This window comes from Bos grunniens, chromosome 4 (assembly GCF_055505025.1).
Source record: "Bos grunniens cultivar Pamir isolate PY7600 chromosome 4, Bosgru_T2T1.0, whole genome shotgun sequence".
Taxonomy (NCBI): Eukaryota; Metazoa; Chordata; class Mammalia; order Artiodactyla; family Bovidae; genus Bos; species Bos grunniens.
The window spans coordinates 26,276,659-26,302,387 of NC_141168.1; the positions used below are offsets into that span (position 1 = coordinate 26,276,659).

The window sequence follows — 25,729 nt, forward strand, 5'->3', positions numbered from 1 at the left end:
GGAGTTGAGCAAATAGTATGTATGTGTATATGTTTTTAATTGAATTAAAGTCATACCTCCTTTTTTCCCTCCACTTTTTCTTTTTGCTAAGTATTCTCCAGTACTATTTTTATGGCTAGTTTATATTTCTTTTCTATGTATGTAATATATTGTATTTAACTGATCTTTGTTATTTAATAGAAGATTTTCCCCTTACTGTTACTAATAGTGCTGTGAGTAAATGTCCTTAAATATTTGTGTACATTTATAATTACTTCTTTAGGATAATTTCTGAGAGGTGAAGTTGTAAGTTCAATAGATATAAATGTATTAAGCCTTTGTACATAATCCTTCAAAAAGCTTAAAACGAATTTATATTCTAGCAATAATGTCACCTATAAGAAAGCCTCTTTTCCCAACACTGTATAGTAAGGTTGGGCATTTGAAACTTTCTGTTGGTTTATTAATTTCTTTGGATAGTAGTCTTGCATGAAATGATGAGAGAAATCACTGTCATAAAGTTTTCACTTGTCAGTGGCAGAATAGACATCTTTTAACTCAATCTGATTTTGAAAGCTATTGTGTATCTTTTTATTAATATATACACCCTGCAAGAATCTCCTGTGTATTAGTTGTTTATATAGCTGCCACCTTGCTAGAAATGGTCAAGTAAATTGTAGGTGAAGTAGATAATGCAGGTTGTTAAGATAAACTGTCATTGCTTTTATTTATTCTTCAACATCTATTCAGGGAAGAGCATTTGAAGTTTTTTTGAAGGTCCCCACGAAGAATAACCTGTGTGTCCTGTGTGTTTTAATTTTAACAGAGGCTAGTATTACTAGCTTGAAACAGGCTGCTTTAGTCAAAGCTCCACTCATTCCAACTCTGAATACAATCGTGCAGTATCTAGACCTCACTCCAAATCAGGAATACTTGTTTGAAAGGATCAAAGGTAATTATTGATTTGAAGGGGGAAAAAAATGAGAGCTGTTTCAGTACTTTGAAATTTTATAAATAAAGGTAACATGGGAAAGAAATTTTTTTTTATTATTAAGTATCACTAAGTATGGTCTTACTTTATAAATACACATTATGGCTTCATTAAGGCTAATACTTGAACAGATTTGGGTTTTATATTTTATATGCTTAAAAATGATCAAAATAATGTAATTATCCTTGAATACAGTAATAATTTTGTCCTATATAGGGAAACTTAAATATGAGCTAAATGGGTTCGCGTGAATATTTCATTCATTTTCTATTCTTAAACCACCAAGAATGGATGCCACAATGACATTCTTTATAATTTTAGTATGCTGATCTTCTTTCTTTCAGTTTTTATAGGTCATATGTAATATGTTGCTTCTTTATATGTCTGTTATATCCTGATTATTTGGGGAAAATAATCCTGGTTATTTTCCTGGGTTGGGAAGATCCCCTGGAGAAGACAAGAGCAACCCACTCCAGTATTCTCGCCTGTAAAATCCCATAGACAGAGGAGCCTGGAGGGCTGCAGTCTGTGAAGTCTCAAAGAGTTAGACATGACTGAGTGACAGAGAGTGTGCACGTATATACACGTACACAGTCTTCTCAGGAGCCTGACTTGAGAATCAGGATATTTAGCCTCCCTGATACCCCCACATACTCTGTTTATGCCTCCCTACATTCATTTGGATAGACTCTGTAAAATGGTCTCATCACTAAAACAAGTTTTAGAAATATTATTTCACTTTTCAGATTTATCATAAATCTTAATTTACGTTATGTGTTATGTTGCCCCTTCTGTATTCTAGCTTTAGACTAGGGTTCAGGAATAAACATTTATCATGACTTTTTTTTTTTGAGTATAATTGTTTTATAATGTTGTGTTAGTTTCCACCATATATATATCCTCCCTTACTTCCTGAGCCTCCCTCCCACCAGTCCCCCCAAGTCCCACCCATCTGGGTCGTCACAGAGCACCGAGCTGAGCTCCCTGTGCTGTGTGGCGGCTTCCTGCTGGCTAGCTGTTTGACACATGGTAGTATATGTCAGTGCTACTCTCTCATTCATCCCACCCTCTCCTGCTCCCCAAAAACGTTTTGTATAAGGAGAATTCAAATGTACTTAAAACTAGACACAAGAGTCTGCTCAGCCTTCTTATACCAGCACCCAGTTCTAGCAGCCATCAGTCCCTGTGCAGCCCTCACCCTTTGCATGTTCCCATCTACCTCCTCCCTTCCTGCATTATTTGAGGCCAGTTCTGTATGTCATCATCAGATTATCTGCAAGGATCTTGATATGTGTCTGTAGAAGAGGATAAGGCCTTTTAAAAAGAGAACCACAAACAGTGATCACACGTCATACTTTTATAGTATGAAAAATACAGCTTATATACATAGCCAGGTGGCACAGTGATAAAGAATCCGCCTGCCAATGCAGGAAGACCCAGGTTTGATCCCTGATTCGGGAAGATCCCCTGGAGGAGGAAATGGCAACCGACTCCAGTATTCTTGCCTGGAAAATCCCATGGATGAAGAAGTCTGACAGGCTACAGTCCATGGGGTTGCAAAGAGTCAGGCACAACTGAGTGACTAACTCTTCACTTTGCCTCATAGCTAACAAGATATTTATACATCCAAAAAAGACGTGTGTGTGCACATATATACAGAGTGTGTATACACATATATATATATATATAAAGTTTTATATGTCAAGTATACAAAAATGTTTAAAAAACAAAGTGAACATTTATATGGGGCTTCCAGATTGAACAATTACCATCCTTTCACAATATTTGATTCTCTCTATATATACATACGCACATGCATTTTACATATACACACACACATTTTTTTGCTCTAACATTGTGGACATCATTATTTCTCAGCACATGAGTTCCTAAAAGTAAGAACATTTTACATAACTGTAATAGAATTGTCAGACCTTAAGAATGAATATTTCTATATCTGATAATCCAGTTTATATTCAGATTTCCCATTTGTCCAGAGACTGTTATATACCCTTTTTTTCCCTAACTGGAATAGTTTATGTTCACACATTACATTGTATTGCTTTCTCTTTTTTTTAATCTCTTTGTCTAAAACAGTTCTGCCAATTTTTCCCCCCAACGTGACATTGCCTTTTTTAAGAATCCTGAATAGTAATCTTGTCTTACATTGGATTTATCTTACTCTTTCTTCATGGTGCTATTTAATTTTTTATATTGTGTATTTCTTTGTTTGAATGTTTTGATTGGGTTTTTAAGATGACATGCTTTCCTTGTTGTAACCCCTTAGCCTGTTTCTCCTTCTTTAGTATACATTCTTAGCTTTTTTTTAATCTCACCTCTGTTGCTACAGAACTTTCTCAGGGAGGCTGTATGAGCTCGTTTCGATGGAATAGAGGTGGAGACTTTAAAGGTCGCAAGTGGGATACAGACCTGCCCACGGATTCTGCTGTAAGTCCTCAGTTTTATTTTTATTTATTTTATTTATTTTTATTTATTTTTCTCAGTTTGACATTTTTGTTATGGGTTTATTTTTCCATTATAAAATAAGCATTAAAAGAACTTAGAGGGAATTCCCTGGTGGTCCAGTGGTTAGGACTCACTGCTTTCACTGCTGTAAGCCCAGGTTCAGTCCCTGGTCAGGGAACTAAGATCCTGCAAGCTGCATGCTGTGGCTGAAAAAGAAAAAAAAAATTGAAAAAAATGTTTTTAAATAAAAAGACTTTAGAAATTAAGTAGAAATAAAAAATTAAAATTGTACTGGCATCTTAACCCAACCACTATTAATATTTTGGTGTATTTTCTTATTTTTTCTTTACTTAGACTGTGCTATTTTTAATGTTTTTTATCACAGATGTAATTATAAAATTTGTATCCTGCTTTCTTTCACTTTTCAGTGTTTAAGTATTTGCATTATTACTCACTGTCATTTAACTGACCTTAAAGTTTTAGAAATATGTAGTGGCAGGGGGCGGATTTTTGTTTTTCTGTCTTAAATACTTTGGGAGTAACATACTGCATGTTTCTTTCTAATTTCGGGTTATGACTTTAAGACAGATTCCTAGAATTAGATTTATGAGATCAAAGACTAAAGTTTTAGGCATTTAAAAGTTTCTCAAAATTATGTTTGTTTTTTTAAAATGACTGTTGCATGTGAAAATGAAGTTTTAAATGCTGATAGTCAAGAATGGACTATATGTGTATTTTATCTTCATTTTGCTGTTAATTAACTATATGAGGGTGAATAATCCACTTAACACAAAATTAGGAATGTGTTTTATCTTTTCATTTTATAGATTTCAGCTTACAAATATAATCACTTGAAAGCATTTTTGCTAATTCTTTCTCAGGGGAAAAATTTAAAAATTGCAATCATTATAAACAGATGTTTGAAAAGTACCACACATAGGTTTTCATGCTGACTTTGAAAAATTATTTCCTTGTCTTCAGATCATCATGCATGTATTTTGCACCTACCTTGATTCCAGATTACCTCCACATCCTAAATATCCTGATGGAAAAACATTTACTTCTCAGCACTTTGTTCAGACACCAAATAAACCAGGTATAAACAACCTCTCCTAAAAGAATGAGTTGAGCTTTTCACATAAAATAATGTAGTGGAAGCTTTTCGTTTGTTTTTTAATGTAGCCTATTTCGTTTACAGATGTGACGAATGAGAATGTTTTTTGCATTTATCAGAGTGCTATCAACCCTCCCCATTATGAGCTAATCTACCAGCGTCATGTCTACAATCTTCCAAAGGTACTTCTATTTAGAAGCAACAGCAGTTGCTATTACTAATGTCATGGATGACTTACTTTGATATTTCTTTTAAAATTAGATTCTCTTTATGAAATAGGTAAACTTCTTAAGTTAGGGGGAAAGTGCTATTTTTATATCCCTTTTTTTTAAATTCTGAAAGTAATATATACTTAATTTGGAAAAGTATGAAGAAAAGGAAGAAAAATTCATTCCATTACTTAGAGGAAGCTGTTACTATTTGGTGTTTTTGGTTTTTTTTATTTTTTTTTATTTTGGTTTTCTCTGTACTTTTTTATGGGTTGAAATCATATTGTTTGTATAGTTCTATATCGTTTTAAAAATTAACATTATAACATAATTTTCCATGACTTTAAAAGTCTTCATAAAAACACTTTTTAATGACAATTTTAAAACTTCATGATAAAGATATAATTTATGCAACCACTCCCTACAGTTGGACATTTTGGATGTTTCTAATTCTTCATTGTCATAAATACCTTTATGCATATAACTATATGTATTTTGGATAATTTTTTAGCTCAAAGTCCAAAAGTGGAATTCTAGGTAATAGAATATTTTCAAGGCTGTTAAAATATATTATCAAATTACTATATGAAAAAATTTATTGTACCAGTTTATACTTCTATCCAGACATTTTACTCTTAATTATAAACATCAGTTCTGTTGATGACCTTTGTGGTTATTTTGTTACCAGCATCTTTACTAAAGAAATTTTACGTAGACTAAATCATAAAATTATATTCTTCATTCTGTCAGATACCCAGGAGAGAATATTTCTTTTTTTTTTAAGTTTAATATTTCAACTTTGTAAGTGTAAATAATTTGGGCCATTTAAAGAAACACTGTCTTTAAAAATCATATATCCTAAAGATATTTTAGTCAAAACAACTTAAATCAGAGTGAACAGGTATAAGTTAATCAGTAAACTGAAAATCTAAATCAGGAGCTATCAGTAGTTTGATTTTAGTGCTAGCAAAATACTGCCTTGTCCCTTGTAGATAAAATAAATTTACATTTAATATATTACTTATACTGTATGTATCATAATGTATTTTAAAGCGTGATTAAAGATTTTTTAATCTCAACACTTTTGTTTAAACTGTTGATTTTGGGGGTAGTGTTTTGTGTGTAGGATATAGCGTACCAACTTCAGAGTATCTCCCAGCCAGTCCTTCGTAAATGCTGCTCCCCTTGTGTGGGAACTTCCCAGTGTGTTTATTTCTGCTTATCTTTCAGGTCTCAACTTAAAAATATCTCTTCTCAGGGAGGCATTGCTTCACTGCTCTGGTTTTTATGTATTTGTTCCCATGGCACCCTGCACCTCCTCCTCTCTCATAACATTCCTCACACGTTAGTTCTGAGTTTCCTGTCTGCCTTTCCTTCTGCTAGACTTTAAGCTCCTTGATTACATGGATCCTCCCTGTTTTATTCACCACAGAAGTCCCACTTATAGCACAAAAGTAGGGACTTTGTTTAATGAATCAATGAAAGCCTGAATTACATGGAATTCTGAATTAGTAGAATGTAAATTGATAGGACCCACACTTACCTCTCAGGCTGAATTTTTGTTCTGGTTTGGTTTAAATCTTGCTGGGTTTTTTTGTCTTTGTTCCAGGGCCGAAATAATATGTTTCATACACTGTTGATGTTCCTCTACATTATAAAAACCAAAGAGTCAGGAATGCTTGGGTAGGTATTTATGCTTTAATACAAGTACTTATTTTATACACTTTTTCTTATGTTCGGATTCTGCAGAAGGCAGCATCATATACTGAAAAGATGTGTGTACTAAACGATACAAGGCATGACTTCTAGTACTGGCTCAGCGCTTTTGCTAACGATTTCTGCCATTTTGAGCAAGTCCATTAATTCCTTAAAACCTCCATTTCCCTATTGATAAAAAGGCAATTCGACCACGTTATTGGCTTTTACAGTGGTGTCCCCCAGAGGGACAATTCAGATATATCAGGCTCTCGCCACTTGAAAATTAAAAAAACAAACAAACCAACTGGAGTCTTGTTTGTTCAGGCTATCCCATTTCAGACACAGAGCCTTCTACAAAATATTTACACTTCCAAAGAGACTTAAGTCAGCACCCATTCCATAATATTGTTAATTGGAACGGAAGAATGGTCAGTTGAAATTATTTACTTTGTGTCATCTAAATACTTAGTAATGAAGCTCACATACTGTTACAGTAAACTCAAAATTGCTGTCTTGTCATTTTGGTGATTTGAAATTTCAGTGCTTCAAAACAGTATGTGAAGTAAATGGACCCTAGCTAATGCTGGGTAAATCTGGTAATGCACAGGCTGGAAGTCTGAGAATCTGGGTTCTGGGTGCATCTCTGCCTGCACTAAGTAACCTGAGGCTAAAAAAATGAAAAGGGAAGAGCTGAGTAGAAAGCATCAGTCTGTTCAGCTCTGATCTTCATGTTTCTGTTGAGTTCTATGCATGTCCTATTTAATACAGGTTTAGAACGGCACTGTCCCACACAGCAGCCACCAGCCACATGGGTGTGGCATTGAGCATTTGAAATATGACTAGTCTAGATTGAGATGGGCTGTCAGTGTAAAAGATCCCCTGGAGGAGGAAATGGTAGCCTACTCCAGTATTCTTGCCTGGGAAATATCATGGACAGAGGTGCCTGGAGGGCAACAGTCCACCGGGTTGCAGAGTCAGACGCGACTGAGCATGCACACAACGCGCTATAGTGTGAAATACATAGACTAGAATTTAAAGACCTAGTATCAAATAATAAAGTAAAATATCTCTTTAATAATTGTGTATATTGATTACATGTTGAAATAATATGTTGGATATACTGAGTTAAATGAAGTATATTATTAAAATTATTTTCACCTGTTTCTTTTTACTGTTTAGTTTTTAAGGTTATATATTATATTTCTGTTGGACAGCACTGCACTGGAGAAAGACAAACTCCTATCCTTAATTAAACATATTAGATGCAAAGATTTTTAGGACATAAACTGAAATTTATAAACAGCTTTCTAAGAAATTTATCAGCTTCCTGTAGCATGTATTTTTTTTAATGTAAGAAAGATTAAGAAACTCACTTTTGTCAGGCATCTCTGCTACCATGGTTCTTTTTTATTTTTTAATTACAAAAATAATGCATGCTCAATACAGAAATATTTAAACAATTCAGCAGTGTATAAACTAGTAATTGAAAACTCCCCTCTGATCAACTGTCTCTCAGTGCCACTCCTTCAAGGTATCCACTGGGTTATCAGTTGGAGGTGTATGTTTTTCCAGTTACTTTATGGGGAAAGTGGATTCTGTTTTTATTTTTCATTTTATTTAAAAATATATTGTACCCAAACATATTACCTTGTGAGCTGCCTTTTGATCTTATGGTGTAGCTTGGATATTTTTCTGTGTCAATAAATAGACTTTTTTCCTAAATTTTCTAGCAGCATTTGGTTATAGATACACATATATTAGAAAGATGGAATGTGCTATGGCTTTGTAATTCTTCATTTAAAAGTGTTTCTGGAAGGCTATTTTGAAGTGGGGAATTAATTTAGCAGTATTTTAAATAGTGAATTTTTTATTTTAATTGAAAATTTATCTTTTCCTCAAAAAATCTAAATTGATAACTGATACAAGCTTGTGTTGAGTGCCATATATAGTTTGTCAGATACATACAAATGTAAAATCTTTAAAGTACTTAGTGGGACAGTGATTTACTCAGAGGCCCAAAAGAATTGATACAGTTCTTAAAGTGCTTATTTTAACTGAATGAGCCCCTTATATGTGGAAACATAAGTGAAACATTTTAGACTAAAATTAATCTTTTTTATTTATTTGATTTTTTTAATCCAGGGGAAAAAAACTGAAATTACTAGCTTTTAAAATATGATTGATCTTTTTAATACATTGTAGAACAACCAAATGTTAAAAACTGCCCTCCTGTGTCATAAAGGAAATAAGCAAGTGGCTCAAATATAGTCCACTTGGAATCATGCCCATAATACAGCAGATTGATACAAATACAGTATCAATTCAGTGCCACTTATTTGTGCAGTTACTAGAATGATATGAATGTTTTACTTCCAAGAAGGAAAAAAATCTAGACAGAATTGACTGCACAGTAAAGTGTCCTGTTTAGCAAAAGACACCATAAATAAAGTTTGAAACTAAGTGACAAACTGAGACAAAATGCTTAGAGCAAAGCCAAGGTAATATCCATCATACATAGAGAGCGTGCACATTAGAAAAGAAAAATACAGAAAATCGTCAAAAACATGAACGAAATACTTTTTCATAGAAGAGTGTTGTGCAAGTGGTTAACAAACATGAAAAAATGCTTAGTCTCATTTACAAGCAAGCCAAAATTAAATTTTTTCTTTCCCTATCATACTGAAATTTCTCATTTGCCATGTTGTTGAGGGTATGGAGAAAAAACACAGTTGATGAAATTACCCTTTTTGAAGAGCATTTTTGGTACATTTTAAATTTTTTTATTAAAATGAATACATACTCATAATTTTAAAAGTCACAGTGTGCTAAAATTTCATGACAGAAATAAGGCATTCCCAGAACTTCCCAAGCCCATCTCCCAAAAGCAACCGCTTAGAACTCTTCTGGCTCCAGATGGTAGAGATGTGTAGTTCTCCTTTGACTGCCATCCTGTTAGATGAGTCCTTGTTCTCTTTTGGCCCTCTTCTCCTTCCTCTTACTTTGAATACAGTTGTATTACTCTATGGAGTAGATTTTTCTTTATATTATGTGCAGTAAGGCTTAATTTAAGCTATATTAGTAATACCCATATTTACTGAAGCATCCCAAATAATTAGAAAACTCCTAAATGAAATCAAATATGTAAAGTTCTCTAAGAGGCCTAGCATCTCTAAATCTCCATTTAAAAAAATTTAATTGACACTTTTACTTACTTGCTAAAATTGTCCTGTTAACTCCATCTGTTGTAGTAGTTCTTGAGTTCCACTGAAAAATTAATTTTCAACACTCCATAAACCATTTATTCTAAATTTGGGTTTTAAGCACAGGTAAGAAAGTAATAACTGTTACTAGAATTCATCTGATAAACCATGTATAACATAACTGATTGCAGAAAAGCACTAAATGTCAATTAAACTTGTATTCCTTGTAAAGACTCCTGTTATTTGGGGGGGAAAAAAAGACCTTAAATGCTTGTCAATCAATTTCACTAATTTTTTTTTTTTCTTTTTTTAGGAGAGTTAATCTTGGCCTCTCTGGTGTGAATATTTTGTGGATTTTTGGAGAGTAGTGGATAATTTAATTCCAAACATTTGGACTTTATTTGACTGAATCAGAAGTTGAATCTAAGCATCTGAGTCACTGCCTCTTCTGAAATAAGATAGTATATGCATGTTACAGACTCTTTAGATGTAACAGAAAATAGCTAGTGTGAAACATATTCTACACCAAGAAAAATTACCTTCAATTTTTTATCATTTCAGAAAAAACTACAACCCTTCAGATTTTTGTTGACACAAAACAGTGCGGTTACCCCTTAATTAATTCGAGTCCTTCTTCATTGTAACCACCAAATAAGAATCATTCACCATATTGTTCCCCACAAAAGTGTTTTTTCAATTGAGTTATTTAGTATAAATAATTAAAAAGAAACAAGCAAATTGCTCATTTTTTTTAATGTCTGTATTTCCCCAGTGTTTGGCAAATCAGCCCAAGGCCCAGATTTAAAGAAATGAGATAAACTTCTAAATAATGTTAATTCATGTGTATTTTTAAAATATTATTGAAAGAGATTTGATGGTATTAATGTTTGAAAAGTCAGCTCTCTGTGAAGTTCACAGTTTTTGAACATGGTTTGAAAAATGCTGCATGGTCTTTTCTGTGATGCCCTCGCCCCTTCCACTCCAGTCTTGCCTTACCTCTCTCCTTCCCTGCCCCAGCCAGACTGGCCCTCTCAGTGGCCTCCATGCACTCCCGCTGCCTGAGACATTCCTGCCCCACTCTTGGTCTTTCTGACCCTCCTCAGCACCCTTCTAAGTTCTGCCTAAATGTTGCTTTCCCAGGGGACTATCCCCTCCCCTTCCCCACCACCACCAGCCAAGTCCCCCAGACCCTCTGACTGTTATCTCTCCTGGTACCTTTCAACTTAGCTTATCACCAAGAAGTGGTTTGAAAGCACATGTGCACATGCATCTCTTTCTGTCTTTTTACACCTGAGCTGTTCCATTACAGCAGCCACCTAAGGCTATTAAGCACTTGAAACACACCTTGTCTGATTTGTAATGTGCTGTGAGTGTAAAATTACATCAAAGACTTGATGTGAATAAAAGACCGTAAACTAAACAGAAAAATAAAAAGTCAACTTGGGTTAAATTTAGCTGATAGAATTAAACTATTTAGGTCTTAGTCAAGAGACTGAAGACATCAAAAAAAACCAATTGCCTTGGTTTTAATAACTCAGTTTCACTATTCTCTAATATTGAGTTCCCTTCTTTAAGATCATATTCTATCTTATCTGTTTAAATTTCTTAGATGTGTTCAAAATATCTGGAGAGTAGGAAATTACCAAATTTGTAAGTTTTGCTTGACCCTCCCATCTATTTTTTTAAATGTATAAGTAGTATATCTAAGGCTAGCTAGCATCTGTATATGTTTTCTGGGTTGACATATTATTAGAGACTGCTTTACCTGGAAAACCAGTGTCTTCTCAAAAACTCCATGTCGGTATTATATATGCTGCTTCTTTTGTATAATTTGTAAATCTTGTTCCTGTTTTTAAAAAGTCAGATGTCCAAAAGAAAGGAGGTTTCTATCTTATAACTGCTTTTAATATGTGCTAAATTTGTTAGGATAATACCAATTAAACATGTTAAATATAAGAACATGTTACAGTCTAAGTCTACCATTTCAAAAGTTTGTGTATCTACTTCATAATTATAAAAAATAATATATCTTTTCTTATATTAAAGTTTATGTGTCATGCAACATACAGTAAATATTTCACATAAAGTCTAATGGTACATGTTAAAAAAGGAAAGATTTTGTTTCCCTACTAAGGGTGGTATGGGTTACTATGCTCTGGGTAGCTTTCATATATTTGTCTTCACAAATGTTTCAGCCAACATATACTTACTATAGTTTTTATTAAAAATACTTTAATGAATTAGTTTGACTTCATACTTCAAGAAGACACTGCACTGAAAATGTGGTAAATTTTGGGGTACTTCTGTTAAAAATGAGTAAATAATCTTCTTTTCTCTAATTAAATGTTATTTCTCAAATTTTTTTTCACTTGACTCATCCTTATGGGGTCAAATACACAATCTCATAGATTATGTTCACTGTATCATTCTTTCTTCTTTATGAAAATCAGCCTTTTCTTCAGCCAGATTTGTTTTAGAAGCATGTTTAGGTGTTTATAATTTAGTTCCTACTATGACATAAAAATACTGTGTTGCTTGGCCTTCTCAAACGGATACACACTTTAAGCTGATACTTCAGTGGTGAAGACAAGCAGCATGTATATAGTTGGCACTTCTAAACTCAGCTTTGTAAAATATATAAATAAATCCTTTGAATGCGGGCATTCCTTAAAGGTCAGGCTTTGGTCCTCTGCTTTTCCTTAAAGGTCTCATTCTATGACTTACTCTGCACTTGATTCCCAAGCTCATCACCAACCATAACTGTCTCTCCTGAGCTCTAGTGTTAAATTTCCTGTGACCTGTCGGACATTTCCATTTGGAAATCCTGCACATTCTTCATGTGTGGCACTGAATTCATATGTACTGAAACAGCTCCCTCTTCTCACATCCCTTTCTCTGTTCATTGTCCTACCAGTCGACCATGCTCAAAACTCTGCTTTCATCTTGATTCCTTGAGCTCCCTGGGTCCCCTGTCCAATCAGGCAGCGATCTCATCCATTCTTTCTTAACAATGTCTCTTGCAGCTGTCCCTTTCCATCTCTGCTGCCACTGTGCTCATTTATATCCTTATCAACTCGCATAGGACTACTACAACAGCCTAATTAATCTCACAGCTTCCTAATTGTTGCCATGCTTCCAGATTTTCCAATTTATCCTGCACGTCCCCTTCAAATTCATCTTCCTAGAACACTTGTTTGATCGGTTTTGTTCTGGTAAATTGCTTGGCCTGACATTTAAAGCCCTCCACAATATGGCCCCAGGCTAGCCTTATCCCCCTGGATCCTTGGCTTTAGCCAGTGTAGGCTGCTCCTTGCTGGGCTCTCTGCATATGTACCTCCTCTTCCTGATTTCTGGGGATGTTTCCTCCCCCTCTGCCCTTCCCTTAAAACTTTGCTCTAATTAAACCCACTATTTTGGGGGGTTGATCCTGACCACTGCACATGGCACTGATTTCTCCTCCAAAGTGATTAGGTCTTTCCCCTTTTTTCGGCACTCAGCAGCCATATGAGTGAATCCAGAAGTGACGTATAGTCTTGGTGGGTTCTCATAGCTTGTCTCATTCTCATGAAAGACTAGTGTTCTACTGGTCTGAGCTGTGCTGCTGTTCAGGAAGAGTTTGACGATGGCTAAAGCTACCTTTTGGGAAAGGCTTGAGTTCTTTTCAAAGGATATCTTTTGAGCAGCAAGGAGCACTGGCTTTTCTTTTGCAGCTAGACTGTAGCCTGCTAGGCTTTTCTGTCCATGGAATTCTCCAGGCAGGAATACTGGAGTGGGTTGCCATTTTCTTCTCCAAGGGATCTTCCTGACCCAGGGATCAACGGTCTTCTGCATTGCAGGTGGACTCTTAACCATTTAAGCCACCAGGGAAGCCTGTAACACTAAGAAGGAGGAAACATTTCCCAGGCCTGAAGAGCTGCAGCAGGGACACTGCCTAAAAAGTATAGGCGTTAGGAAAATACACAGCCAATTCCTTGTACTCTTGGGGATCTTCCTTAATGACCTGGAGTGAGGTTGATGCACTTAGCAGCAGCACATTGGCCCAGATGCTACAGGGTCCACTGTGAGGAGCTGGGAGAGGTCAGCTGGCCCAACCATCTGTCCAGGTGGCTTCAGTCACAGCAGTCCCCAGGTTATAGATACAGCCAAGCAGCAGAGGGCTGGGATCTCTAGCAAAAAGCCTTTTGGGAAGGATCTGGGAGGGGGCAGGGGGAACGTGTGGTTGTCTGGCAACTTGGAGTGAGAGCAGCTTGCACAATCAGCACCTGTGCTTCTTAGGCCCCAGTGACATTGCCACGTCTCACTGTGTATGCCAGTGGCTTTGTGCTGAGACTGCAGGATTGTTAGGCATTAGCTCTGAGCCATGTCTCTAATTTGATCCCTGAATGGTCATCAGTAATTTCATTTCCACACCGAATGAACTGCACTGGCCCGGGGAATAGGTTATGGATTCTATGGAGGGTGGCACCTCGGTCGGCCTTAGGAGGAAGAATCCAGTATGGCAGGATAGGTATGGAGAACAACCTCATGTGTGCCCAGAATCCTGTTTACCCAGGACAGCAGTGACCCCAGAGATATTCCACAGCTAAGTCAACATGCAAACAATCTCAGCCACTGCTAAGGATGCAATGTAGTTATAACTAAATCCTTTCATGCCCCCAAAGCAAACTGAATATTCCACAGTTCATCTGGCTAGAAGAGCCACTGGCTTGAACCAGCTGGGACTTGGGAGGACTGAGCTCTGTCACTGTTGAGGCAGGGCAGTTAACCTTTTACACTGATTTCTGGGCATAAGAAAGATATTCATACCTCAGTGATCACTGAGAAGCTGAATGAAAATAATGGATGACAGTGTGCTTTAGGGTAAGGGGGAAAATGGACTTAAAAAGTCTTTCAGGGGACTTCCCTGGTGGTCCAGTGGCTGAGACTCCATGCTCCCAATGAAGGGAGCCCGAGTTCAATCCCTGGTCAGGGCACTAGATCCCACATGCGGCAATGAAGATAGAAGATCCCACATTCCTCAACTAAGAGCTGGCATGGCCAAATAAGTTTGTTTTTTTTTTTAATAAAAAAGTCTTTCAGAATAACATTAATATAAAACTAGGAAATGGCTCTTTTGGCATTGTAAAGCAAGCCTCTCATTCTTGGACTGTGCTGAGATGTATATAGATCCTCATGCCTTGACACACTCAAACCCACCCCTACTCTCCTAGCCCAGCCATATCTGCCTCCTGCTTCCTATTTTCTTCCCCAACCCCAAACCTGGCCATTCCCCAATCAGAGACAGTACTGCCCTTGTATCTTGAAGGCTGGGCTTTCTGGTCTACCAAGAAAACGCTGTCTCCCTCCTTTACCATTTCTAAACTGGAAGGAAAAAATAACAACCCTGAATCAGACTCTGCTTTCATGAACTGCATCCCACAGGAGGAAAGTCAGAAGGTGGCAATCTGCTCTGTTGGGGGCAAAACTTGTTTTTTCAGGAGTCAAAGCCAGGCATGATTCTTCCTCAAATACATGGTGTGTAGACTGGAACCAGGAGCTCTGTGATAGTTTTGGCTGGGAATACAGGCATTAACTGGCTGAGCTGCAACTCCAAAGAAAGGCCCCTTTTGTTCCTAATGGGGAGGGTATCATCCACTGGGCACCCTGAGGGGCAGAGGAGTAGTCCCGTTAACTTGTCAAAGTGAGACTTGGCATAAGGGAGTCTGTACTAAAGCCATCAGTCGCCAGACCTGGTGGTTTGAAAAGGTGTTTTACGGCTTCCATCTCAAGTTAGTTAACCAACATTAAAAATAAATTCACTACAATGCTCTGCTTCCAGTTAAATGCTCTGCATGAATTCTTCAAAGTTTTTTTTATGCCATCTTGAGAATTCCTGGAGTTCACTGCCTTAAAGTGGTGGTTAGACTCCACTTAGACCAAGTGCCTTGGATAGAACCTGGAGGCAAAGTCCACATCCTAAAATACAGTGTCTCTTCAATAAAACACTAGGTGTTTTTTTCTGTGTAGCCAGAGAAATGATTTTTCATTTAAACTACTGTATCTAAGTTGCTACTTTTTCCCACCTCATTATATCCCACCTCCAACTCTTTGTGACCCCAGGGACTCCAGCACACCTGGTTTCCCAGTCTATCACCATCTCCCGGAGTTTGTTCAAACTCATGTCCATTGAGTCAGTGATGCCATCCAACCATCTCATCCTGTTTTCCCCTTCTCCTCCTGCCTTCAATCTTTCCCAGCATCAGGGTCTTTTCCAATGAGTTAGCTCTTTGCATCAGGTGGCCAAAGTACTGGAGCTTCCACTTCATCATCAGTCCTCCCAGTGAATATTCAGGGTTGATTTCCTTTAGGATTGACTAGCTGTGCTGTCCAGTCAGTCCTAAAGGATTTGATCTTTGTGCTGTCCAAGGGACTCTCAAGAGTTTTCTCCAGCACCACAGTTCGAAGGCATCAATTCTTTGCTGCTCATATGCGTCAAAGAGCTCTTTTCCAGCTTTCATATCCATACATGACTACTGGAAAAAATCATAACTTTGACTATATGGACCTTTGTAGGCAAAGTAATGTCTCTGCTTTTTAATATACTGTCTAGGTCTGTCATTGTTTTTCTTCCAAGGAGCAAGTGTCTTTTAATCTCATGACTGTAGTCACCATCCACAGTGATCTTGGAGCCCAAGAAAATAGCCTGGCAGTTTCCACAGTTTCCCCATCTATTCACCATGAAGTGATGGGACCAGATGCCATGATCTTAGCATTTTGAATGTTGACTTTTAATCCAGTTATTTTCACTCTCCTCTTTTTCCCACCTCACAACTCTTATTTTCCCACCTCCTACCTCTCCACTCAGCCAACCCCAGGCTGACTTGCCCTCTTGACCTTGACCTGGCTCCTGTAATAGTGGGGCTATGCTAGAACAAGTACCCAAGAAAAATGGCAAGTCTCTTGATTGGACAGAACTCCTATGAGTTATGAACTTTCTGTTAGACTGTGACTTCCTTATCATTCTTGAGGGCAGGTGCATGTCAGGTGTTCAGTAAATATTTGTTGAATTAATAATGGAGTTAAGTAGAATTCACTTGAAAAGCAATCATTTATTTTTTTGACTGGAATTTTTTATGAGTGTGCTTTCCATGCTAAAGACCATCATTGGGAATGCAGGCAGAAGGCCCACATGTGGCCTCTACATGTGACCTTCCTCATAACACAGTGGCTGAATTCCAAGGGCAAGTATCCTGAGAAAAAGGGAAGTAGGTAGAGGCAGAGCATATTACTTTTACAATCTGGGCTTGAAAGTTCTGTGTTTCTTTCACTGCTTTCTGTTGATCAACATAGGTACAACTGAACAGTTTCAAAGGGAGAGGATGTAGGGAGAGCTCTCTGGCCGGAGAGTGGAAGTGTGGCAGAGAAGAAAGGAAGCAAGAAGCTGGCAACTGGCAGTGGATCTAAACTTGTAGAAGGAAAGGCAGAGGGCCTGCTCTACATTTCCATGCATTCCTTTGTGCCGAGCTCTATGAAAATTGATTCAGTAGTAAAGAGTAGGCATGGCGGTGGGAGAAATACCATCTAGATACGTATCTGCTGGTAGTTTCTCACTAGAAAGCAAAATTGGTGGCATCGTGCAATCCCTTACAGCTGGAGCTGTATTGGGAGTGGCTGTAAGGTTTCAGGGCTGGGAACACTCTGATCCATTATCAGAGTGGATACCATTATCCCGTTCCCTGACACACTGTATAGTTTCCTCCAAGCCTGTGTGTAATTGGACCAGAGCATGTGTTCTCTGAGCCACTTCTCTGGAATCTGCTTTCTCTAATGAGGAAACCAAGATAGCTTCAGTCTACCACACAGTCAGACTCTGTGCTTCCTGGCCAGGACAATGCATACCCTAGTTATGTATACTTCTAACAAATGTACAAATGGATAAACATTTACCAAGTGCCTGCTAAGAACTGAGAATAAAAATGCAGTGATGTATCCCCTCAAGGAGCCTACAGATGAGAAACAGAGATGAGATTTACAGACTTTGAGGTCAATGCCCACAAAGAGGCCACACATCGGGGCTCTGGAGGTTGTGGTGAACCTGCAAATTACTACAAGTCTTTTGGAACACAACATGGGACTATGTGTGTGTTTCAGCCACTTGTGCTGCATAACAAATTTCCCCCGAACAATGATCATTGGTATCTCTCTCTGTGGATCAGGAATTCAGATAGGGTACAATGGGATTGGCTTCTCTCTTCTCCACAGTGTATGCGGCTGGATGACTGAATCATCTGAAGGCTGTTCACTCCTACGTTCAGTGGTTGATTCTGGGTATTGACTGGGGACATCATTGGGAATACGGGCACAAAGCCCACATGTGGCCTCTACATGTGGCTTGGGCTTCCTTGTAACATAGTGGCTGAACTCCAAGAGCAAGTGTCTTAAGAAAGAGGGGGAGATAGAGACAGAGCCTATTATGTTTTATAACCTGGGCTTGAAAGTTCCATGTTTCTTCCACTGTATTCTGTTGACGAGATGGTTGGATGGCATCACTGATGTGATGAACATGAGTTTGAGTAGGCTCCAGGAGTTGGTGATGAACAGGGAAGTCTGGAGTGCTGCAGTCCATGGGGTCACAAAGAGTCTGACACGACTGAGCGACTGAACTGAATTGATTCTGTTAATCAACACAGGTATAAAATAAATGAACAGTTTCAAAGGGCGAGAATATAGATTCCACCTCTCAATGGAGGGATATCCCACATCATAGCATGTGGGATGGGACATATATCGACGTGACCATTTTTGAAAAATACAATCTGCCACAATGTGCAAGGGCTTCCCAGGTAGCTCAAACGGTAAAGAATCTGCCTGCAACGCAGGAGACCTGGGTCAGGAAGATCCCCTGGAGAGGGGAATGGCAACCCACTCCAGTATTCTTGCCTGGAAAATCCCAAGGACAGAGGAGCCTGGCGGGCTACAGTCCATGGGGTCACAAAGAGTTGGACATGACTGAGCAACTAATACTTTCACTTCACAATGTGCAAAGCCCCCCACAATGTTAATTTTGTATTAAAATATTTTATATAAGATGTTAATGCTCTTTTAGCACTCTTTGGCTGGGAAAATATTCAACAGAAAAAAAGTTATGTCTAAGGATGTTCACTGTGTGCATTTGTTTATCCATCCACTCAACAAATACTGATTGAAGTAGTTAGCGAGGTGCTAGGAAAAGAAGCCTTAAGATTTCCTTTTTACTTGGAAATAGCTTTCTAGTCTATTAACAGCTGGGCTATAACAAAACCCATCAAATGTCAGTGATAGATGGTCTTATAAATTATAGTACATCAACTCCGTAAGACACTTGGAGGTGGTGGTTTAGTCACTAAGTCGTGTCCAACTTTTGCGACCCCATGGACTGTAGCCCACCAGGCTCCTCTGTCCATGAGGATTTCCAGGCAAGAATACTGGAGTGGGTTGCCATTCCCTTCTCCAAGACACTTACACACTTATTTTGACCTCTTTTAAAAACTCCTACAACTTTGGAAAGACTGTGGAAAGATGGGGGGAATGTTGGGTGGAAGTGAAAAGAAATCAGAATTGTATGTCTACTATGATTACAATTATGTAAAAATATGCATGCAGATCACCAGAACTAGAAAAAATAGCCAAATGTGAAATCAACTTGTTGAAATAGGAATATGGATGATTGTTTTTCCATTTTCAGAACTTGTCTCAATGTTGTATTCCTTTTACAATCGCAAAAGTCCTGGAAAAAAGTGACATGAAGACGATCCTGTAGGTCAAAGGATGAAAAAGCTCTGCTGAGCGAGGAGCTGAAGAAAGGCTTCATGAGAAAGAGGGCAATCGAATTCCAGGAGGAGGAGGAAGCAGAAGGAATCAAGACATGAAGACAGGAGAGGAAGGAGCTGTCTTTGGAAAACTGCAAAGAATCCAAATAAAGATGTACTCAGAAGAGCATGGGAAGATGGGACCAGAAGGAAAGGTGGACCTTAGTTACTAGGCTAAAGATTGCAGACTTTATTTGTAGAGACTCTGAGGCTTTCTGAGCAGAGGAAGTCAAAGTGGTGCTGCAGGAAGATGACTGAGCACAGTCTTGAAGATGGCCAGAAGCTGGAGCAGCTACAGGCAGGGAGACCTGTGAGGAGGCTGCTGCAGTAATCCAGGGCTGGATGCCAGGGGTGGCAGAAAAGACTGGAGAGCATTTGTAGAAGAAAAATGGTCACAACTTGGTAACCTGGTACACACAATGCCAACATTTCAGTTTAGGTTATTATGATATGAAGATAGTGGCACTAACAGAAACAGAGGAAGAGGAACTGGTTTGGAGCAGAAGAGAAATTTTAAACATGTTGAGTTTGAGATGCTATTGGGACATCGAGATGGAGATGACAACTGATAGTTGGAAATACAAGTCTGATTCTCAAGAGACTTCCACGTTTGGCAGAACAATTTGACTGTATCCTTTCCCCCAAATGTTCTTACCCAGCTATCTGTAACAGCTAGCTCCTCCCTGTCTTCACTAAGCCCTCTCCTCAAAAATCACCTCCTCAGACCCTTTCATGTTACCCTTGAAATGACATCCCTGGCACTTACCATCCCCATACGCAACGTGCTCAGTTCTTCTTCATTGCATATACCTGAGATTTTACTTATTATCTGCTCCCCCCACTAGCATCCCCTTAGAGATGGAATGCTAGTCTCATCTTCCTGTTTGAGGAACTATACACTAAAGGGCACCCATGTATCAATTAGGCTTCCCAGGTGGTACAGTGGTAAAGAATCTGCCTGCCGATGCAGGAGATGCAAGGTGGATCTCTGGGTCAGGAAGATCCCCTGGAGTAGGAAATGGCAACCCACTCCAGTATTCTTGTCTGGGAAATCCCATGGACAGAGGAGTCTGACAAGCTACAGTTCTTGCAGTTGAGAAGATTTAGACATGACTGAGCAACTGAGCACACACCACATTTATAAATTCATTCCTAAATAAATCTCTACTGTGAAATGATAACAACTAATAGCATGTGTTTTTTCTTCAGATCCTAGTCTAAAAGTTTCAAACTTTTCTGCGATGTTACAGAAGTAAAAACACATACCAATGGGGTGGTGGCACACACCTCCCACTGACCAGCACTTAATCACATGGACAGGACTTCCCTGGCAGCCCAGTGGTTGGGACTCCGTGCTTCCAATACAGGGGGCACAGGTTTAATCTCTTGTTGGGAAACTAAGACCCCATATGCTGCATGGCATGGCCACAAAAAACATCACACAAACATAACTAACTGCAAAAGAACCTGGGGAACATTGTGTTTTTTTTTTTTTTTTTTCTGGCCATGGCCAGCTAATAATCCTAGCACTACAGAAGAAGCAGATAATGGGCATCAGGCAACAGTAGTAGTCTTTCCCTGCAGGAGATGTCTGAATCAATCTCCAGAGCCCTGGCTGCACCTAACTCCAAGAACAGTAACTGTGGATGCAGAACTCCTGGTTCCTTTGAACAATTTAACTCTCATCAAGTGCTTCCTTAATTGTCTCACCCTCTCCGCCTTCCCCAGGGAACTGAAAATGAGGAACTGTCCAACATTTCTATATTCCAGATGCCACAATTCTATAAAACAAAAAACACTGCAGACTTGTCCATGGTTCTCCTTGATCAACATTCTAAGTATTTGTAGCCAGCATCAGCGTCAGAATTGCAAGATCCAGTGTAAAATAAATATGTGGGGCCCTTGTACAAAACTTATCAAGAAGACTTTTAAGACAGCCACAACAGAGCATTAAACCCAACACAGGGCCGTTCAAAGTGTGGGGTTCTGTGTGACTACCCAGGTCACAGGCCTGTGAAGTCATTTCTCTATTTAGCCTTTAAAAAAAAAAAGGAGTTGTTTTATTAAATAAAAAAAATTTTTTTTTATTTATTATTGTGAAACCCATAGGCAAGTAATGTTGGCTTTTCAGCCTGCTTCAGCTTTTAGGGGAGTTTTGTTTGTTTTTTTCTTTTGTCATGGCTCTGAAAACATAGAAACGGCCCTGGGAATCAAACAGTTGGACTGTTTGATTTTACAGAAGCCCAGAGAGGATCTCGGGGCTTCCCTTATAGCTCAGTTGGTAAAGAATCTGCCTGCAATGCAGGAGACCTGGGTTCAATCCCTGGGTTGGAAAGATCCCCTGGAGAAGGGAAAGGCTACCCACTCCAGTGTTCTGGCCTGGAGAATTCCATGGACTGTCCACAGGGCTGCAAAGAGTCTGACTTTCACTTTTACTACTTTCACTTTCCGAGAGGATCTGTGAGTGTCCGGGGTGCGGCTGGGTGCTGGTACCAGAGGCCACTCCAGAAGTCTGACCCCTACACTGTGCCCCCTGGGAGCCCTGAATGCACTGCAGGAGGCAGTCACTTTTCCCATCAGGCAGGCTCTGTGGTGTCAGGTCACAGGCACACTGGACAGTCTTGAGACCTCCCATTGCTTACTTGGGCTAGACTCCTCTTCCCCCCTCTGGTCAAAGCAGAGAAAAAAAACAATCATAAAGTCACCTTGTTCTTGATTCCCTTTAGGGAGGTACTGCTGGTCATGGAAAGGCTGAGTGGTTGGCCTGAGAAGAAAGAGCTTGGCCACTGCGCTCCCATGCTCCCTCCTCAGATACCTCCTGGCGGTGGGTCTGTGCCCCTCTACGTGGGCAGAGAGGTTACAGGAGGGCTGCCTGACACAGCAGAGGGCTCACCCTGACTAACACTCGCCGGGGTGAGGTACGGGCACACAGACAGTCATCCTGGCGGAGGCTGGAGCAGGAGGCAGCAAGCTGGGGAGGGCAGCGTGGGGGCTGTGCAGAGCAGAAGCAGGGGCAAGGACAGATGAATGCGTCACGGAGAGCGGGCGCGCGAGTTGTCAGATGGGCACGCTTTTCTCCAGGGGAAGGAAGGCTGTGCGAGACGCGAGACGGGAGAGGGAGGAGAGCGGAGTGATTAGCAAAGCAGGGATTGAGTCACGCATCCCGTCCCCAGGGCAGCGCGTGCAGGCTGCGGGCCCTCCCGGGTGCAGACGTGGTGGCAGGCAGCCCAGCAGGCTCCGGGAGAGGTGCCAGGCTTCCTGCGGGGCCTCGCGAGGTGGGGCCTGGAGCCTGGGGTCTGATGGCCACCTGGCTCCTGGCTGGGATCCAGAGACCGCGGGCATCTTTGCCTCTGGGCGTCCTCGCTGGCCTCAGACACCTTCCCAGTGAGCAGGCCTGATGTCCCTCCCCCGCGTCACCTTCCCCTCCACACTCTAAGGATTCGGGGTTTCTGAAGAGCTCGAGAGAGGCAGAACTCTCCCCAGGCTCCCTCCCAGCACCACTCTGGCCCAGAGAACAGAACCTGCACCCCCTGGGTGAAGGAGAGAGCGTCCAGGTCTAACACACACCGAGGTGCTGGCGGTCATGGCCACACCACCGCGGGCAGTCCCTGCCTCTCCACGACTCCTAGGCCTGTGTCCACTAGGTTTCTGGCGCCCTGGGGAGTTGTGGTAAAGAAACCCCACTACTGCTCTTCCCCGGAGGCTGGAGAGCTGTGAGTGGCTCCCCATGCCGCCAGGCCCCTCATCGCCCGGGCTCCCGGGTCCCCACAGGCCCGGAAAATGAACGTCCTGCGGCCCAGTTTCTAGAATTCCCTTTTCAGAGCCGATGGCCCCGCCCCCCTGGGCTCTGCTGCTCGGGGGCTCTTCAAAGTTGGGGAGCGCGGAGAGCCGAGGCCGGGGGTGACAGGGAGCCCACGGGGAGGGGCTGTTCAGAAACGCAGGGCCGAGCGCACTTCTGAAGCCGTGCCAATGTCTCCTCGAAGACCAGGGAGTTCTTCACACCCTAGCCTGGTCACTGCTGCTCGCCCCTCTGCTGCCAGAAGCTTCTCTGCCCTTGCTGAGGAGGGGTGGGGGAGGGGTGGGGGTGGGGTGGGCGTCCAGGAGGAGGAGGCCACACCGCTCCGGCCCCAGCAGGCGAGGGCTGGCCAGGCCTGCCGGCCTCTGTCCCCAGCTCGACCCCGCACGCGGCCCTGTGGTCCTCTCCCTCCTTCCGCATCCCTCGCGGAGGCATGGACCGTTCTGAGGCTGGGGCTTCAGAAGCTGCTTTCACCTTCCGCTCACGTTCCCCGCCTTCATTTTCTCTGTTTGCAAAATGAGATCAATACATCTCGGCTCTGAGGTAAGAGGCCCTCCCAAAGGCATAGCTTGGGAGGGAACAACAGGCCCGCCGCTCCAGGCAGTGACGCACTTTCTCTCCAGACAGCGAGCCGGCGAGCCGGCCTCGTGCTGCTGCCTCCTGCGTCATTGGCGTCGGGGGGCCAACTCCCCAACCTCTCCTAGAGGCCGGGACAGGGGTGAATGGCGCGCGCGTGTGTGGATGTGTGTGTGTGTGGATGTGTGTGTGTGTCTGGCTGTCTCCCTGGTATATTTGGTGTGTGTGTGTATGTGTGTCGGTCCTTGGTATATGTGAGGTGTGTGTGTGTGCCCCTGGTGTATTTGGGGGGTGTGTGTGTGCATGTGCATGCCCTAGTATATGTAGTGTGTGTGTGTTGTGTATTTTGTGTGGTATATGTGGAGAGGTGTGGTGTGTGGCTTGGATTTGAGGCTGGGACCGGGGTGAATGGTCCTAGTATATCTAGGACCCTAGTATATCTAGGATCTGTAGGGGGCTATCTGTTTCCTGTGGTGTATGTGGAGGGGTGTGTGTGGTGTGGTGTATAACTTTTCTGTGGTGTGGTATGTATGTCTAATGTGGGACTGTGTACACAACTGGTACTAAACCGTTTATGAAATAAAAAGCGGGCAGGTGAGACTTTTAAGAGGCTGTGGGGGTCCTCTTCCCTGTGCTGTCCCCTCAGCCCCTTGGTCTGCCCCCCCAACCCTCTTCATTAGATGAAAGTTGGAGAGGAGGCAACTCCTGACAGACCTAGAGCAGATGTGGGTGCAGCTGGGGCAGGGCAGCAGGTGGCCGTCCTTAGCCGGCACGCCCTGGGTTGACAGCCGGGTTCGGTGCACCCACTGCTGGTGGGCTGCCAGGAGCTCTTCTGCAGGGAACAGGACCTAAAGCTGCACCCCACCATTAGACCCCAGGCAGCAGGATTTGGGGGAGGGTGTAGCATAGCCTCAGTGCCCCCCTCCAGGATTATATGCCAGGCATCCCTCCGGGGGAACAGGAGGAATTCGAGGTTTTCAGGGTCAAATGTCTTGACAGGCTCTTAGCCTCCCTCTCCCCAGTCGGTTGTTGTTTTTATTCGCTTAGTTGTGTCCGACTCTGTGACCCCATGGACTACAGCACGTCAGGTTTCCCTGGCCTTCACCATCTCCCCAAGCTTGCTCAAACTCTTGTCCATTGAGTCAGTGATTGATGCCATCCAAGCATCTCATCCTCTGTCGTCCCCTCTCCTCCTGCCTTCAATTCTTCCCAGCATCAGGGTCTTTTCCAATGAGTCAGCTCATTGCATCAGGTGGCCAAAGTATGGGAACTTGAGCTTCAGCTGGAGATTAACTCATGTTATAGCAAAAGCATTTAGGTTTTGCATTCAGAGCTCCAACTCCCCTGCTTACCAGCTAAGTGGCCTTGGGCAGGTTTCTTAACTGAGTCAGATTTTTAACTGAAGCCTGTGAAGCCCAAAGTCATACGGAAACTATTATGAGAGCTTTCTGGAAAATAGAGACTGACAACACTCCCTGTAGGGAGGAGCTGTGAAAGTCATTCACGGCTCACCAAGCCCTCTGGACAACGAACTCCAGGGCACCTAGCCAACAGCATCTCCATCCTCTGTCCTATCCGAGTCCTCTCCCAATCCTGATCTCATGAAAAGGAAACCAGAAGGGCTCTATTACTTGGCTTCTATCTGGGGTCTTGAGATTTAAGGACTTTAATCAGTGGAACGTTAAAGAGTTAAATAGTTACAATAACAAAAAAGCTGCCAGCTGGCCCTTCCAGTGACCTTGCCAGAGTGCAAGGGAAATGGCTGGCACCATCTGGGTTTGACTTCCCTCCTGGGGAAAAGTGAGTGACTGCAACACTTTAGGATCCAAGTTTACCCAAAGATAAGCTGTGGTCCCCAACAGCTTATATCTAA

General features: G+C 41.3%; 1 protein-coding gene and 1 long non-coding RNA gene across 4 annotated transcripts in view; one reads left to right on the top strand and one right to left on the bottom strand.

Annotated features, from left to right (window-relative positions):
- TMEM209 (transmembrane protein 209) overlaps positions 1-10,395 on the top strand; it is a 32,969-nt gene extending 22,574 nt beyond the window's left edge. For both annotated transcript variants that reach the window (XM_086395667.1, XM_086395666.1), the window contains exons 10-15: positions 806-931; positions 3,321-3,418; positions 4,418-4,532; positions 4,635-4,732; positions 6,369-6,442; positions 9,971-10,395. In XM_086395667.1, the coding sequence (XP_086251793.1) occupies positions 806-931; positions 3,321-3,418; positions 4,418-4,532; positions 4,635-4,732; positions 6,369-6,442; positions 9,971-10,025 (566 nt within the window). In that variant the 3' untranslated portion in view covers positions 10,026-10,395. The remainder of the gene's footprint in view (positions 1-805; positions 932-3,320; positions 3,419-4,417; positions 4,533-4,634; positions 4,733-6,368; positions 6,443-9,970) is intronic.
- The window catches only part of LOC147373813 (uncharacterized), a 28,821-nt gene continuing 6,522 nt past the window's right edge, over positions 3,431-25,729 (bottom strand). The window contains exons 2-5 of one of the 2 annotated variants that reach the window (XR_015162150.1): positions 18,122-18,310; positions 9,670-9,721; positions 6,303-6,406; positions 3,431-3,642 (exon numbers count right to left, since the gene is read on the bottom strand). This is a non-coding gene — a long non-coding RNA (uncharacterized LOC147373813). The remainder of the gene's footprint in view (positions 3,643-6,302; positions 6,407-9,669; positions 9,722-18,121; positions 18,311-25,729) is intronic. The other variant, XR_015162149.1, reaches the window with a different exon arrangement.